The sequence below is a fragment of the Hesperophylax consimilis genome, chromosome 16 (genome assembly GCF_061612785.1).
Source record: "Hesperophylax consimilis isolate HC1 chromosome 16, BYU_Hcon_1.0, whole genome shotgun sequence".
Classification (NCBI taxonomy): Eukaryota; Metazoa; Arthropoda; class Insecta; order Trichoptera; family Limnephilidae; genus Hesperophylax; species Hesperophylax consimilis.
This window is the reverse complement of record NC_142851.1, coordinates 24,613,073-24,631,169: the sequence shown is the minus strand read 5'-3', so window position 1 is coordinate 24,631,169 and position 18,097 is coordinate 24,613,073. Positions and strand designations below refer to the sequence as shown.

At 37.3% G+C, this 18,097-nt stretch overlaps 1 protein-coding gene across 2 annotated transcripts; it reads left to right on the top strand.

The window, feature by feature from the left end:
- Positions 1–4,480: 4,480 nt before the first annotated feature.
- Positions 4,481–11,270, top strand: sage (salivary gland-expressed bHLH). 2 transcript variants are annotated; one of them, XM_089640681.1, is made up of 3 exons: positions 4,481–5,166; positions 6,414–6,546; positions 9,449–11,270. In XM_089640681.1, exons 1-3 carry the CDS (start codon positions 4,548–4,550, stop codon positions 9,663–9,665), a joined length of 969 nt encoding a protein of 322 aa, XP_089496807.1. In that variant the 5' UTR covers positions 4,481–4,547; the 3' UTR covers positions 9,666–11,270. The 2 variants fall into 2 exon arrangements, with proteins under 2 accessions (XP_089496807.1, XP_089496806.1); XM_089640680.1 differs by having other exon boundaries at positions 4,481–5,199.
- Positions 11,271–18,097: the final 6,827 nt, after the last annotated feature.

The window sequence follows — 18,097 nt, the reverse complement described above, 5'->3', positions numbered from 1 at the left end:
TTCGCAAAGAGAATTAATCATTTTAAAAGTTTGTGAAAAATGTATTATTTAGTTATTACTGGGATCCATTTGACTTGGATATCCTTAAGATAAGTTATTTATTGAACTTTGTATAATTATTTTTCTTGAATATTATCATAATTATATTATTATTGCTGCTGCAGTTCCTCTGGTATTGCCATATGGAAAGATGATATTATTTTGGAATTATCAAGATATTGCTTTAAATAAAACTTTTCGAAAATAAACTGATTTTTTATTTATTACATACTACTGACGTGTACCTGGTGTCGCTCCAGGGTAAAGAATGGTTTTGAGTGTAGTCTTCCTCGAGCACACCCGACTTGTATCACTCAAACAACTCTCCAAACATTCCTCTCACTAATAAGAACATACTTTGAAATTTTCAGCGAAATCGATAGAGTAGTTTTTAAGTCTATAGAGCACACACATAGGAACATATACAGGGTTTTCCAATAAGAGGTGTTATTTTGAATAGCCCGCTATTTCGGTAGATGTTACTTTTGAAGCTGTCATTTTTTGACATTTGACAAGTAGAAACTACGCCATTAATAAAAATGGAACGATACACGCTTCAACAACGCATTGAAATTATTAAAATTCATTTGAGTGAATCAAATGCAAATCATCTTGAGTGATGAGGCCCATTTCCACCTCGGTGGCTTCGTCAACAAGCAAAATTGTCACTTCTGGGGCTCGGAAAACCCAAGAGTTATTGTTGAAAAGCCTCTCTATCCTCAACGTGTGACTGTTTGGTGCGGTTTATGGTCCGGCGGAGTCATTGGACCTTACTTTTTCGAAAATGAGGCTGGAGCAACAGTTACGGTGAATGGATTGCGCTATCGAGAGATGATTAATGATTTTTTATGGCCGGAATTGGATGGTATTGATCTGGACAACGTTTACTTTCAACAAGACGGCGCTACGTGCCACACAAGCAACGAAACCATTGATCTTTTACGATTGAATATCAAAATAACACCTCTCATTAGAAAACCCTGTAGATTACAAATTCTATTTGGTTTTGGATAAAAAATGGTCATATTTTCATGCTCAGCTTCTAAATAATGATTTCACTTCTAAATAGTGATGAATTTAACACAGATCTGCAAACTTATTTATCCAGTTGGTGGTGCTCTTGAGCAGTGCTCCGCAACCTTTTCTCACCTACGACACACAAAATTTCTCCCTAGAATTCCGCGGCACACCGAAAGCTAAAATATAAAGATATTAAATTGATACACAAATTTTACAATAATTTCTTGTTTTTTATTTGAAAAGTATACACACATACATATAACTACAACATATTTATTTTTACGCCATATTAATAATTATTATAAAATAATAATAAATTAATGAGCTACTAATTGTTAAATTATCCTGCGCTTGTTTCAATGAACACAAAAGTTTTATATTCGGCTCGATTTTTGACAGCGCAACCCGAACATCTTGGTCAAGGTTTAAGCATGACCGATTATCATACAAGCGTTGAAAAACTTTGCTCACATAAATATGTCGTTGAAAATGGAATGCTTTGACGGAAATGCGAGGATATTCTTTTTTAACGTAAATCCAGAAAACATCTAATGGATTTTTTTATTGAATAAATATTTATACATATCAACAAACAAGTCCTGCTAAGCCAATTGAATTGGCTTGTTAACAGGTGCTTAAAGTTCTTAATCTTCGGGTCATGTCATTATTTAAATCTGTAAATTCCTCTCGAATTTGCAGAGGCAGTGCTTCTGTAGAATTTATTGCATTGGTTGCAAAAGGATTTCGAATCCAATCGTCAAAATATTGACCAAATTTCTGCTGAAGCATACTTAAATGTTGTTGGGCCAGATCCACGGTTAATTGTTTGTTTTTAATTGTAAGCAATTGCATTGCTGTTTGCACGGATGGCGCTGCGGCAATGACGGGTAATAAAAGGGGTTTTGTCTCTTGCGTAAAATAAAAAAATCCAACGTTACAATTTACACACTGCTGCATACATCGCGAAGCATTGATGGTCAAAAATTTACCGGAGGAACTTTTGAACACGATGAATGAATGTATTAAAATCGTTGCGCAATTTATTGCATTGGTTGCAAAAGGATTTCGAATCCAATAATCAAAATACTGACTAAATTTCTGCTGAAGCATACTTAAATGTTGTTGGGCCAGATCCACAGTTAATTGTTTGTTTTCAATTGTACTATGGTTGGTATTTTGGTACATTTCTAAACATCCCTTTTGCAACTCTTTCTGCTATAGTTCGTTATTAAGTTCATTCAAATGCTCGAATATATCAACCATGTATGTAAGTTTGGCTATCCAGTAATTATCATCGAGGTGCTGATATATCAGCACCGCCTAAAAATACGCCCGAACTATAGTTCGGGCGTATTTTGATTTAAAAGAAACTCACGCGCCTCGTGACGAAGCTCAAACAATCTAGCCAAAACTTTGCCTCGGGATAGCCAACGAATTTCAGTATAAAACAATAAAGATTCATATTCGACCCCCATTTCTGCACAGAGTATGCCAAAGATTCCCGAGTTTAGGGCTCTTGATTTAATTATGTTTACGATTTTAATACATTCATTCATCGTGTTCAAAAGTTCCTCCGGTAAATTTTTGACCATCAATGCTTCGCGATGTATGCAGCAGTGTGTAAATTGAAACGTTGGATTTTTTTGTTTCACACAAGATACAAAACCCTTTTTACTACCCGTCATTGCCGCAGCGCCATCCGTGCAAACAGCAATGCAATTGCTCCATTTAATATTATATATTTTGAATAAATCATAGGTTACTTGAAAAATTTCTTCACCGGTAGTTCGTTTTGAACCTCCTTACAAAATAAATAATATTCTTTAATAAAGTCCTCGTTAACGAAACGTACAATAGCTATCAACTGTGCTTTATTTTTAATATCGGTTGTTTCGTCGATCTGAAGCGCAAATTTTTCAGCCAATAACAGTTTTCTAATCAGTGCTCCTAATATATTGTGAATACGTCTTTTAACAGTATCGGCAGACAATCAAAAAAAGACAATATTATGAAAAATATTTTGTCATTGTGTATTAAATACGTAATGATATATTGTAAAATGTCAAATACATTGAATTTGACCGCAATTTGTCCGGCTCACGGCACACCAGTGTGCCACGGCACACCGGTTGCGGAGCACTGCTCTTGAGGATTGAAAAGTTTTGAGCGAAGTAAAATGTTAGTCACTACATAAGGGGGTGAGGATGAAAAACAGAGAGGACATGAGGTAAAAATAAATTTATGATGTTAATCATTTTTAATATTTGGAGAAAAATTGGATTCTATCAAAAGTCAAAAGCGCTCTAAATTTTGGCAGTTTTCAGCGTCTTGTCGATTTGAGGGGTTTCAATATCTTTACAAGGCTTCATGCATGTAAGTGTGGCAATAGACGAGCAGCTTGTAGCAGTCCATTGTGGGCAACATAAATGCTGTTGGCTTGCTGCCGCGACAACTGCAAGCCAGCTGCAAACAGCTGCGGCTGCATGGAGTTGGCGATGCACAAATTAGCTACTTGCGTACATTTTTAATTGGTTTAAAAATACGTATTTAAAATATTCATGTAATTACCGCACAAGAGTCCCAACTGTCCGGAGCCAGTGGAACTATGGCATCCCCAATTAGGGTATGTTAAATACGTAGTACTTTCTAAAAAATGTTGCAATTTTAAAACATCAAACATGTAAAAAAAATATGCCTCAGAAATCCGTTGTCAATAAAAAAAGAAATAAAATTATCTCGCAAGTCGCCCATTATGTATTTGGTATTTTTGATCATTACTATTGTTTTTCTCAGTAGGTATACCAACATGCTATATTATAAAATCGAGAAATTAAAATAACTGATTTTTCTAATGGCGATGAGCGATTGGTAGGTACCTACTTTACGACAACCATTTAGCAACATTTTTTTAACTCAAATCACGTCGCAGCGCCAAATTACGAAAAGTGGGCTGCGGTAGGAATTGAACCAGTATATTATAGGCCATCAATATGAATTTTCATACAGACTGGAAAACACATAACTTTTTAAAAAAACACAAACTCCATGCCTTACTGTGAGCATTCAGTAGGCCCACCTACTCGTATTATTTTATGTAGCTACAATGGAAGCTTTCAAGATGACCAAAATGTGGGCTTGTGTAAATTCAACAGAGCGGTCTGGAGACTCGCATCAAATGAGAGCACAATGTACGAGAACACAAAGGGTTTAGGGACTCCTCGAAGAAAAGACGCCATGTGAATGTGACAATGATAGCGGATGTTTGGTGCGTGTCACAGTCCCTCACCTGCAGCCATCTACCTGTCTGAGACATACATACATATACATAGCGATCATGTTTCTAATAAACACTTGTGTACACAAATGGTAATCAAACAAGCTGCTTACCGTTCCAAATCCTTACTAATTCGAAATAAAGAAATTGATTCAGTCCGTGACTAAATATCGTACGTGTTGCACAACGGTCGCGCCCTTAGTCAGATATCTCGATGGTTTTGGTTTACGCCATGAGTAAAACTCCCCCGTACAGTGAACAACTATACTCCGAGTATACGCCGCTTACGCTCGTGCCGGTCTGTGCCACTAACTTCCCGCGCAGAGTGTCCGAGGGCTTCGACAGCGACCCCAACGGCCACGAGGAGGGAGATGATGACAAAGTCATTCTAGAAATAGGCGGGCCGGAGTGCAAGAGTGATAGATACGAAGATGACCTCAACACCAACAACTCGTGCGCGCAGACATTCTACCACAAGAAGTACGACAAGACTTCTCCCCACCAGCGGGCGCTTTACAGGAGCGACAGTCCGAACTGCATGAATAGACTCCAATGTGACTCTCGAGGAAGGGTGTACGCGGATCACATGAGCGATGACCGCGAGGACGCTCAAGATTCAATGGACAGAAGTGTGGATTATTTGAATTTTGACCTGTCTAGTCAGCACGAAGGGCTGAGGAAAGGTTTGGGGGTGCGACTGGGCGAGGACTACGCGCAGCAGCTTGGCCAGGGCAGCCGGGGGCTCGGGGGACTCGGGGCAGAGCCGCAGCACCTCCTGCGGGTAGACACGATGGGGGTCTCCTGGCGGGAGAGGGCGCTGCAACTGGAGAGAGGTTGCTCTCAACCACTTTTTACGACGCCATATGGTGATATTAAAGTAGAAATAGCCAACAATATGAAATATTTTTGTTGACATCTCTATTACCTATGTGTTATCATCTTGTTATCGATGTTCGTCATAGTGAAGAAGAAGAAGGTGATGCGACGGTTCTTGCATAATGCAGAATTCCGAGATGAAATGAAAAACGATCATTCTAAGTTAACAATCAAAGTACCACGCTATTAAAGCAATCTCATTTTTTATAATTAACTTTGACTGGCCATCTATTTAATAATTTTCTTACTTATGTAGGACAATAATAAATTATTTTGCGTATTTAAATTAGTTACTGAAGAGCTAGCTTAAGATTAACAAATAAAATGTATTTTTAATTATTATGTACCTGAATACGTTTTTAATCAATGTACGGGATAGCATTTATATTTGCATCGAATATGGTTTAAAAATATTTAATTCCGGTGAAAAGTTCGCTTTACCTTATCATTCTTCCAGTGCTCCTGATTGTAAAGATCATAATATATCGCATTATTATTTGTGCTTTCTACATGACAAAACATGGCGTCGGAAAATTCTGTGTGGAATTTCAAGTGCAAGTATGCACAAATTTAAAAATTATCAGTTTTCAAATCTTTCAGATGATTTCTTCTAGTCTCTACCAGAAACTGATAAGAAATCTGTTGTAATCCTTCCAGTTTCCCTTTAGTTACTCCAATCATGTTCAAAGTGGAATTTATTAATATTCCATTTTTAAATTTTTTTCGAAGGAAGCAAATACTTTGTGGTGTGACATTATACATTATATGAAAAACGCAATTTGTAATACACCACTTTTATTGACATGAAAAAAAACACTATTTGTAGTACACCACTTTTATAATAACAGTGAATCTTCCTGATATTTTCTTCCAGTCTCTGTCAAAAACTGATAGAACTCTTTTGTAATCCGTTCATTTTCCCTTTAGTTACTCCAATCATGTTCAAACGTGAAATTTATTAAAATTCCTATTTTTAAATCTGTCAGATTTTCTTTCAGGGTTGCCAGAAACTGATAATAAACTCGGTGGTTAGCGTTCCAGTTTCCTTTAGTTTAATATTCCATTTTCAAATCTTTCTGATGTTTTCTTTCAGTTCTGCGAGAAACTACATAATAAGAAGTCAGCAATCATTTCAATTTCTCTATGGTTAGTGTATTTTGACAATAATTGATGGGAGAGTGCAAGTTTCCGTCCTTGTCCGCAGAGTACAAGAAGTCCGCGTGCGACAGGGAGAGGACGAGGATGCGAGACATGAACAAGGCATTTGATCTCCTTCGCTCCAAGCTGCCCGCCACCAAACCCTCCAAGAAGAAATACTCCAAGATAGAGTGCTTGAGGTAAGCAACTTATCGATATTTCCCTGTTACGTAAAGCTATTTAAAAATAAACTTTTTGGTAAATTATAATGTGGTTCAAATAAATATAAACCCAACATAACCCAACCAAAATGAAAATTTATGTTTTTTTATATTGGAATAATTGAGTAAAACCTCAAATTGTAATTTTCAAATATCAAATTTTTTATAAGAAAAAAGTTTGTTGGAGCACAAACGCAACCGGGGTTTTTATATAATTTTTTTTATTAAGAATTGAAAGTTGTATCTAAAAGTTCGTTTACAAGCAATAACTTGCATGCGCAATCATTTTGTGCAAATTTTGCGCAAAAGTACGGTACACCGTGAGGCGTCCATACGACAGCGACTTGCATGCGCAAACAGTTGGTGGACAAGTCGTAATCATTTTTGAAGTCGCAAGTCATTTGCGCATTATACAGTTACACTGTCTTAAGGCGATGCCATACGTAGTAATGCAAAATCATGTGTTTTTGGTTTGAAAATTTGGTCGCCTAGAAATGTTTCAGATGCTTTAATTAAATACTGCGAGTAGAATACATCTTGGCCTTTGAAATAATCGAGTATTTTTTAGATAAGTCTTTTTATAAGCCCAGAAAAAAATAATGTAAAGGCCTATTAAAACTGATTTAAAGTTCAACATCTCCTACTTACGAACCCATTTTCGGTTATGATTTTATTGTATAATGTGGCAAATTAAGTTATTTATAAAATGATCGAAAAAAAATTAAATATTTAGGTATGCCTGAACATCCACAAAATAAAATAAAAGGCACTTTTTGGCCATGTTTTTTTCTTGCATAAATCAAAACAGGCGGATGGTGTAAAGCGGGAATTTAAACCTTATCGCCATCTACGTAAGGGTTGTTATTGATAGCGGCTCAATTTAAAATATTACACGACGTAGTGCATCGCCTTAACGTACATGGTTACTTGTGCAAATAAGGGCATAAAATTTAGTTTGCGCACTGCGGATTTTAGTAACGTTCGTGCAAGCCATCTGCGCGGTATACCGTTCAGTCGTCATAACGTGCGTGCTTACTTGCTTATTTGTGCAAATTAGAGTTTGTCCAAGTAAGATTGAATGACGGACATATTATACTAGTCGACTATAACGCTTCTCAGGACTCTTGATGATGTACTCATATTTATAACATTCCCTATCATCTTGTAATCTTTGTTCTCAATATTATGTGGCCATTATTTTTAAAATTTATTTTCAACATCTTCTGACAAAGCGGATGCCTACAGTATAAATAAAAATGAATGGATTAAAGAATACAATCACAAGCCACAAGTGAAGTGTGATTGCTGACAGTAAAAGAAAAATACAGGACGGAATTACAATGAGAATATATTATTAATTTATCTGCAGACATGAATTCTCTCAGAAACGATTCGATAAGGACGGTGGTTAAGATTGATACAGATTAGTGTGTTTATATTATTAAAAACCACTGGGAGGTCTAAACTGGAATCTGTAATAATTGTTTATTTAGTTAACCACTATTGCAACCATGCTCATATCAGCGTATCAACGAATTCACAAAGTTTCCACGATACCAGTGTTTAGTAGTAGAGTGATTTAGTGACTACTACGTAGCTACTACTTATCACTAAAATAAGTACACTTATCATACAAAATATTTATAATATATAAAATTTAGGCCACCGTAATATAGGCATGTTCCCATATTAGTAGTCGATAGTCGTATAAAAAGTTTACATGAGTGAAGAAAAAAATCATCGGGTAAAAAACAGTTTTTTTTACAACATTTCATCCATTTTCAATTTTTGACCGGGCTTAGTACTATCTCTTGGGTCGGAAAGTAGCCAATTTCAAAGAGTTTTTTTTGTTAGACTGAGGATTGAACCCTCCACCCCAAGTGTGTGGCTCTTAAGCTGCTGTAAACTTTTTTATTTTTGGTTTGACTGAGTATTGAATCTTCCTTCCCAAGGATTGGAGTTAACTACGCTAATAACTGAGCCAAATCCCAATTGGGTAGTACTGAAATTTATTTCGTATATGGCATACAATTTCAAAGAAATGCGTAAATAATGTCCGCAAGGTCAAGGTAGATGGAATGCATTGTCATTGACAACGAATCTATCTACCAGTTATCAGCTCGATCGGATGTCGGGAAGTGGGTTAATTTATATTTCAAAGATTCCACTTTTTCATTTCCATTCATTCATTCATTAAAGAAAACAAATTTGAAATTCAAATAGATGTATTTTTAAATAGTATTTTATATTCATCATATGTGAAATACAGGGTTTTCCAATAAGAGGTGTTATTTTGATCTTCAACCGTAAAATATCAATGGTTTCGTTGCTTGTGTGGCACGTAGCGCCGTCTTGTTGAAAATAAACATTGTTCAAATAAATACCATCCCGGAATCAGATATAAATATAGCCATAAAAAATCATTATTCATCTCTCGATAGCGCAATCCATTCATTGTAACTGTTGCTCCAGCCTCATTTTCGAAAAAGTAATGTCGAAGAGAGGCTTTTCAAAAATAACTCTTGGGTTTTCCGAGCCCCAGATGCGACAATTTTGCTTGTCGACGAAGCCACCGAGGTGGAAATGGGCCTCATCACTCAAGATGATTTGCATTTGATTCACTCAAGTGAATTTTAATAATTTAAATGCGTTGTTAAAGCGTGTATCGTTCCATTTTTTTGATGACGTAGTTTCTACTTGTCAAATGTCAAAAAATGACAGCTTCAAAAGTAACATCTCCCGAAATTGCAGGCTATTCAAAATAACACGTCTTATTGGAAAACCCTGTAGTATACGTAACAAAATATTTGCGGGCACTCTGATCTGATTTCAAGGTAGTCTAATTTAAGTACCTAATACCTGATGGATTTTTTAATTCCAGAATAGCGATATGTTATATCCGCCACCTGCAGTATATGGTGAACTCGCCCCCCGAGCAGGCGACCCCCGGATGGGTCCCCAGCCCATCCGCCCTGGGGCACTCGCCCGGCGGGGCCCGCCCCCGGCGCGGGGTCCGCCCGCCCCTCACACACCCGCCCTCGCAGGCCCAGCAGCCGCCGCCCTACCCCCACCAATATGCCACATACGGCTACATGTGAGGGCAATGATAATGACGGGGATGCATAAGTAATAGAAACAAAGGAGATGAGCTATGAACCATTATTAGTAAGAAACCGCCCGTATAAGTGATGTCAACATCGTTCTTCAGGGTTCCATGACAATAAGAACATTGAAGAAAAGTGAAGATATCCAAAGAAAACTAATCTAACCCAACATATTATTTTATGATATTCTATTTTATTGGGTTATCCGTTCTCCCGTACTGCGGAAAATCGCTTCTACGTGCCCCGCCGTTGTATCTGTCTACACGCCAAACGCATAATTTTCATTGGCTCCGCCGCATTTTTGGTCCTACCGCGGTGACAGTCAGCGCGCTTCCATGCCGTATCTCCATTTGCTTCTATTCTATGCGAGGATGGGAGAGAGAACTCAGATATATGGTGAAGTTTTGTGAAAACAATGACTCAGTTAAATTGCATTAAAATATCAATGTATGTTAACGTAATTTTTATTCTATAAATCCATATTGCCAAAGATCATTTAAAGAATTTTCTAAAAAACAGAATAAAGAAAAACGTAAGAGGTACTACGTGAGTGTGTTTTGTTATCCAAAAGTCTGGCCAATCTGGCCTCAATTATCAAATACAGAACTGTATTTCAACATCATTATGAAATTCAAATGGTATAGCGGTATACGATGTCAGGCAAGTGTAAGAGAGACTTGCCTGACATCGCATGCTAAATGGGTTTTATCAGTGGCCACATTGGTTTACATTAAAATCTAATTGGAAGGTATTTCTAGTGTGTATTATACATTCACTGTTCGAAATGCGACGGCCCTCCAAACTAGCAAAACCGAGCAAAATTAAAATGATATAAAACTGCTAAGTTACTCGAATTTTTCAATGGCTATATTTTATAATTTAAAAACAAAACATTAAAATTGCTCACATTCTTACTAGATATTTGCTATACCTTCTGAATTAAAAAAAAAAAAATCAGTTTGGTTGAGTGTTTTGGACTCAAATCCAAAATTAAGTTTTGTATGAAAAAGGACGCACAGCCTTCCATCTTGCAGCAAATATTCGATTGAATAATAGATTTAGCAATAATTTTACGTCTTTTCAGTTTACGAAAAAAAAGCGAAATAATTATGACGTTTAACATATTTAACATATTCTAGGCTTACAGGTAAATTTGTCCGGAACTTTCAGATTCTAGCAATAAATAATTGTCAATATTGACCATGTTCGTTTAGCCAATCAACTTTGTCTTGTTGTTTTTCTTACCAATTATCAGTTGCAGCTATGTACATCTAATAAAAGTTCATACAGCCACCACAGTTTTACCATAGACTCAAATGATCTTTAATCATTAGGTGTACAATGTGTACATCGCTACACGACCAGATCTACAACTTACTAATACCACCTTCACATATCGTTTTACAAAAAGACAAAATATACATGTATACATAAATATATGCATAATTACTTCTCAACGTAATAAATATTATAGCTTTATGATAATGTTACCTTTCTAAAATATATCCAAATAAATGAAACGTTAACTTTTTGTAATGTAAATAAAAGATATTAAAAAAAGTTTTTGCTATTTTTTTTATTTTTTATTTACATAATAAATTTTGTATAAAATGTTGGTTATAAAACATAAACTTGTTTATAAAACAAAACAACGTGTAAGAAATCGAATAACATTTTTTTCGCCGAGAGTTACTCTATACAAATGACAAGTTATATCTTTTATATATAAATAAATAATTTTAGAAAAACCCGTACATCGTAATTTTTACTTAAAACACATATTTTTGTAAAGAATGGTTTTAAAAATCTTTAAAAAAAATTGTAAGAAGGACTTTTAGAATTTTCAGAGAAAAATATTAATTTCACGAATTTATTGATTAAGTTGCTGACAGTTTCTTGTTTTTTCTTTTGTTGTATTAAACTGGAATATTTCAAAAGAAGCCTGAAATAACATCTTCCTGTTGTTTCTTCCTTCTTTAACATCCTTATCCGGTCATTGAAACGAGTCCTGTCAAAAATCAAATAAATTGATAAATAATTTGACAAAATTGTGCCAAGCTGTTTTACAGTATTTATTGAAAAATATTTTTTACAGGCGTTGATTTATATAAGACGTTTTAAAAAACTCTGCTAGGTATTGTTTGGATGGTTAAAAAATGATGATTTTTATGATCTCTAACAAAATCAAGTACAGGTCGCTATCCACTGTAAATATAATAGCTACCAAACCTCTATGGATTGTTAGTTCTGTTTCTCTGCTGTTTGCCTGCAGAGAAAAGCATGTTAAGCTGTATTTGGTTTTCAAAAAACATTAGGCACTTACCGCCAAATACGAGGACGAGTAATTTGTTGTAGAAACTGACCCATTTACTATCAATTTCATCCAATGAGGGAGCGTACTGAAAAAATTAAAGGCACTGTAAAATTGCATGCGAAGCTTAATGCTAAATCACTATTTTGATTCATCTTTAAAACGAATGAGTGTACATTATGAAGTCATTGAATTAATGTTGCAGAATAATATATTTTGACTGCTTTGGTGTTTTTTTTACAATTTGCTTACGCAGATGACATCGCCGTCACAGCTCAAGCCAAAACCCTTAAAGCAGCAGAAGATATCCTCAATTCTGACCTAAAGGCTTTGGAAGAATATTTCCTCAATTGGCGACTAAAGCCAAATGGGTCGAAAACAGTTGCGACAGCTTTTCATCTTAGTAATTCACAAGCGGATGCCAAACTCTGTGTTCAGTTTGATGGAAAAAATATTTACCATGACCCCCACCCCCGCTATCTCGGAGTTACTTTGGACAGGAGCTTGAACTACCGGCAACACATGGAAACAGTGGGTAAAAAAACCAGGACAAGGCTTAACTTAGTTAATAAGCTAGCTGGAACTAGCTGGGGATGCGACGCCAACACGCTCAGAACAGCATCCATTGCCCTGGTTTTCTCAACGGCTGAATACTGTGCTCCAGTATGGGCTAGAAGCGCCCACACTTCCATGGTAGACGTTCAGCTTAATGCCACAATGCGAACCATCAGCGGGACTTTAAAATCTACTCCTCTCCCTTGGCTCCCCGTACTTGCAAACATAACCCCGCCAAACATCAGGCGAGAAATTGCAACACTGAGGGAATACAAGAAGGCGCTGCAAAAAAGCGCAATACCTCTACACGAAGATGTCGTCTCCCACCCGGCATGCCGCTTGAAGTCCCGAAAGCCCTTCTGGGCGGAAGGAGAGAGGCTCCTCCGACTACCTCTCACCCCAGAAGATAGGTGGAAACTTGAGTGGCAAACGGCCAACGTGGGAAATGCCCATCTCATACAGGACCCCACCGAGAGACAGCCTGGGTTCTCACTGCCTCGCAAAACCTGGTCCGCCATCAATAGGTTAAGGTGCTCCCATAGCCGCTGTGCCCACATGATGCACAGATGGGGCCTTAAAGAGTCGGCGATGTGTGAATGTGGTGCGGTGCAGACTACCGAACATGTGGTCAACGAATGCCCGCTCCATTCATTCCCCGGCGGGATTGATGAGGTCCACATGGCGACGCCTGAGGCCCTAAAATGGCTCGCGGATCTAGATGTCCCCCTCTGACCCCCCACCATACGAAAGAAGAAGAAGAAGAAGAAGACTGCTTTGGTTCTTTAAAGTCGATAAGATGCAGGATTTCACAACAGTATAATAATAATAATAATAATATTTGGCTGATTGGAACGACTTTGCTAATTTATTAAGAATCTCTTCAATTTTTTGGTAATTTCGGTTAAGACGAAGCTTAATGCCAAATCTCTATTTTGATTAATCTTTGTAACGAATTGGTGTACACTATGAATACAAAAAATATGCTTTAGATAAATTGAAGATTTTCCTATCGTTTCGCTTAAGTGAATACAAATAAAAAATAAATTAAGTACTCAATAAAAAATATAAATGTAAACTGAAATTTTTTTTTTTTTTAATAGAAATGTATGAACGCGTAATGGAAACTACTTGGAAAATACAGGATTATTGCTAAGATTATGTGTGACAGTTTCACTAGATTAAATTTTTTTTTGCTTTTTTATTAAATTATTTATAAAATAAATAAGAACCAGTTTTGTGCTTGAAATCGAACGTTTCTAGTCAAGCGATTTTAATGCGTATTACCTACATTATAAGTTATACCAAGAATCTACACATTTTTGGCTTGTAGCTTCCTATTAAGACGGCACAAGACTCTAATGGCGGGGGTTTGCTCGACGCTCACATTTTAATTATTTCTGATGAACGTATTACTAAAATATTAAATGTTTCTAGTGGGATCCCTACAGATGTGAGTAATTTTTATTTAAGATTAATAAAAACAGGACCTTACAAATAAAATATTTTGTACAAAACGCTTTGAAAATTTTATAAAACTTTTTTCAACTATAAAATTAGCGGCAATCACCACATTTTATTTTTCTAGACGATGAATTAATAACTTCCCTAGAGATCCCTCTAGAAACGTTTGAGATTTTAGTAATACGATCATCAGAAATACTTAAAATAAACCCCACGGAAATATCGATTTTCCATGCCTGCTAGGGCAAACCCGACTGTAGGTCCGTCCATTACGCCGGGCTGCGCCCCGAATATTGTTTTTACACGACATCACTTATGTTGTTCTCCATTTACTCTGATTCTAGCTTTATTTTAGGGTATTGTCTCGTCTCAATAAGTCTTAGTTTTTCATTCATGGGTACTATAGGCACCTCGTGCTATTTTAAGCTTAGATTTAAGAATAGTTTTAAAATTAAGGATGTTTAAGGCTCTCACGGGTGTGTTGGGAGGCAGACACACGCAGGGAGATGGGGGTCCCGTGATAACCCCGTACCACTTCCTGAAGGTGAACTCCGTCGTCTTGCCTTCGCACCATACCCCTTCTTCGCGGGTCCACACCACTGCCCCACCCACCACGGCGCTCTGCAATACACAATATATACGGAGAAAAATTAGTATAGCTGATTTATTGAAATCCTCTTAAAAGCGTGAGTGCAATACATTTCCTAGTAAAATATTAGTCTACTCAGAATATATCGAAACACGTGTTGTCATCGGAACACGCAGGTTATAAGGATTGAAATAATACAATATTAGATATTTATGAACACATGTTCCGAAATCCTAACAAAATATTCGCATTTTAGCGACAATTTTTTAGGAAACCTTTCAATTCGTTAAAGGCCATGTTTAGCAGGAATACGAATAATTTGATCAGATTTTTAATAAATTAGTAAATTTTCTCTGTGTAGGTCATGTTTATTAGGTTTAACTTAGTGGAAACATACGTTGGGTTCTCACCCAAGCGTCGTGGGTTCAATTCTTCTGCTAGCTAAGTCTACCATAATGTGATTGATGAATTAAAAAAAAATATATTATATATATATAATTACATTTTCATTCATTTTACGCCCGTAGGGCTTTTGCATAGGTATAAGTGGTATAATTTTGACATGTTGCATATTTACCTAATACATAGGTACATAAGGATTGTGTTGGGATATAGATAACTATTTAAAATACCAAAAAATAAATAATTCCTCAAGCAATATTTTTAACTTATAATGATGATAGTAGGTGTTTGGCCAGGTTATTTGTAACCCGTAAATGTTTGACCTTATTTACAAATATAAATACGTTATATATAAGTAGGTTCGAGAACAGACCCTTGCGGCACTCCCTAGGGAATCTTCATTAATACATATGTATGTATATGTATATGCAAGTAAAAGGAAAAACTGTCTTTTCATGCAAAATTAAATTGGAGATGACTCAAGTTAGTTACAAAGAAATTACTAGGTAACTTCACTTATTTTTCTTCTTACCATTTTTTTCAAATACTAACTTGTAACATAACAATATGACATCACTAACGCAAACGTGGTCTAACCCCAAATACTAACTTGTAACATAACAATATGACATCACTAACGCAAACGTGGTTTAACCCTAAATACTAACTTGTAACATAACAATATGACATCACTAACGCAAACGTGGTTTAACCCCAAATACTAACTTGTAACATAACAATATGACATCACTAACGCAAACGTGGTTTAACCCCAAATACTAACTTGTAACATAACAATATGACATCACTAACGCAAACGTGGTTTAACCCCAAATACTAACTTGTAACATAACAATATGACATCACTAACGCAAACGTGGTTTAACCCCAAATACTAACTTGTAACATAACAATATGACATCACTAACGCAAACGTGGTTTAACCCCAAATACTAACTTGTAACATAACAATATGACATCACTAACGCAAACGTGGTTTAACCCCAAATACTAACTTGTAACATAACAATATGACATCACTAACGCAAACGTGGTTTAACCCCAAATACTAACTTGTAACATAACAATATGACATCACTAACGCAAACGTGGTTTAACCCCCAAATACTAACTTGTAACATAACAATATGACATCACTAACGCAAACGTGGTTTAACCCCAAATTTGCACAATGGAGATAAATGAACGTCGTTGAATAATTGCGTGTTTTTTCAACAGTGATAATACTATGTTTTAGTGGGTTGGATAGGGCCTTGAAATAGAAATCTGTTAAATAGTACATGTTTTTATCTGGCAGATGATGTGTCATAAGTGTGGGCGTGGCGCCGATGATGCGCCGTGATCTGCTACCCAGGCTATAGCGCCGTGATCACGCGGCTGTCATCTGTCAAAGTGAAAGATCCCATCTAAAGAAATGTTGTTCCGCGGCAGTTACCCAATTGATCTGACACCCTCTCCCGAGGAAGATCAAAGCGTAAGATCGAAGACACCTCAACATATAATCTGCAAAGGCCACTCCCAAATAAGCGTTGATGCATATATCATGGTCTGTCGCTACCTTAAACCAATACCGCAGAAAACAGTGTTAATGGTACCATCTTCTGGAATAAAAACGTGATAACATTGGTAAGTATAATACGGATTTTGTGTCAGTGGATAGTTTGAATCGTACCTTTACTGCGAGTGTCAGCAGTCTGAAGAGGAAGGCAATTCCAGAAAATGGGGGCACGGGTGGTTGGCACGGTGAGACGGGGCACGGGTAACAGCAAGGGCTGGGGCATGGACCGCAGGGCGGGCAACAGGGCGGCGGACACGGCGTGACACACGGCTTTAGTTTTAGCGGCGGGCATGGCGGCGGGATATAGTCTGGCCGCGGGGATGGGGTCGCTGCCGAGGCGCGCGGCGGGCACTTGGGCGGGCACGGGGGTGGGCATGGCGGGCAGGGCGGGGGCGGTGGGCACGGGGGCGGCGGGCACGGCGGGCATGGACACGGGCAGGGGGGCGGACATCGCGGGGGGCACGGGCAGGGTGGTGGGCATCGCGGAGGGCAAGGCGGCGGGCAGGGCGGCGGGCAAGGGCAGGGCGGTGGGCACCGTGGAGGGCAAGGTGGCGGGCACGGAGGACATGGGGGCGGGCAGGCAGGGCCCTTGACGTTCCGCAGTTTTTCACAGGGAGACACGTGCATGACGTCGGTTCTGGGCGCAGGGGGAGATACTCCAGGAGGCTGGGTCCCGCATGGAGAGCCTCCACAAGTAGATTTATCTGCAATAGTAAAGGTTGATGGTTATTTTTTTCTAGGGCAGTTTTACCTATTATACTTTTTTAATAAACTGTCTGACATATAACTTGGGCATAAATGTCTGCATTATTACGTTCTTGTTGCTAACCCGTCCAAACCTGGACGACATTTCGATAAAATTGGCGATTTCCGCTTATATTTAAATAACCTTTTCGCGTGAATATTTCGGTTTACGAAAACAATTATAAATAGCGCGTGGTTTCAACTTAATTACTACAAGAAACAGCTATTTGTCGGGAAGATGGTAAAAAATGCATCAAAGTTCAATTTTTCTCAATCAAAGTTATGTTTGAAGGTTAGGAAATACGCATAAATTATTAAAATAACCGAAACTAACAACCTAAAATACATATTTTGTGCATGCTTACTTAAACTCCCGACGTAAATAGATGTCTCCAGTAGATATTTAAGTTGAAATCAAGTGTTGTTTTTTAAAGATCCGGTAAAATTTCGATCGCGCTGGCCTCGCTTATTATGAATATTTTTTAGATAAAACCTTTAGATTCACCTTAATTACTGTACGACAAAACTTTTAACCTTCGGGGAGGTGGAAAATATTGCAATAAAAATTTCAATTACGTAAAACTAAAATTAGCTTTCGTTTTGTGAAACGAGACCGTCCATTTTCAAACTTTTATTTGTTTATTGTCAAATTTCATTTTGTTTTGTTGGTATTTCTGTTACTATAGGACAAAACGAACGGCTAGAAGTAGCTAGAGACAATCGCGCGGGCGTTTTTTTTAATGTTAAAAAATTCCGTCAAATTAGTATTTACCTAATATGCATGC

Excerpts from the sequence above, each read along its gene's own strand:
- sage (XM_089640680.1), top strand. The coding sequence starts at position 4,548 with ATGGTTTTGGTTTACGCCATGAGTAAAACTCCCCCGTACAGTGAACAA. Across the intron at positions 5,200-6,413 it reads ACTTTTTACGACGCCATATG|AGTACAAGAAGTCCGCGTGC; the intron begins GTGATATTAAAG and ends CCTTGTCCGCAG. Across the intron at positions 6,547-9,448 it reads TCCAAGATAGAGTGCTTGAG|AATAGCGATATGTTATATCC; the intron begins GTAAGCAACTTA and ends TTTTAATTCCAG.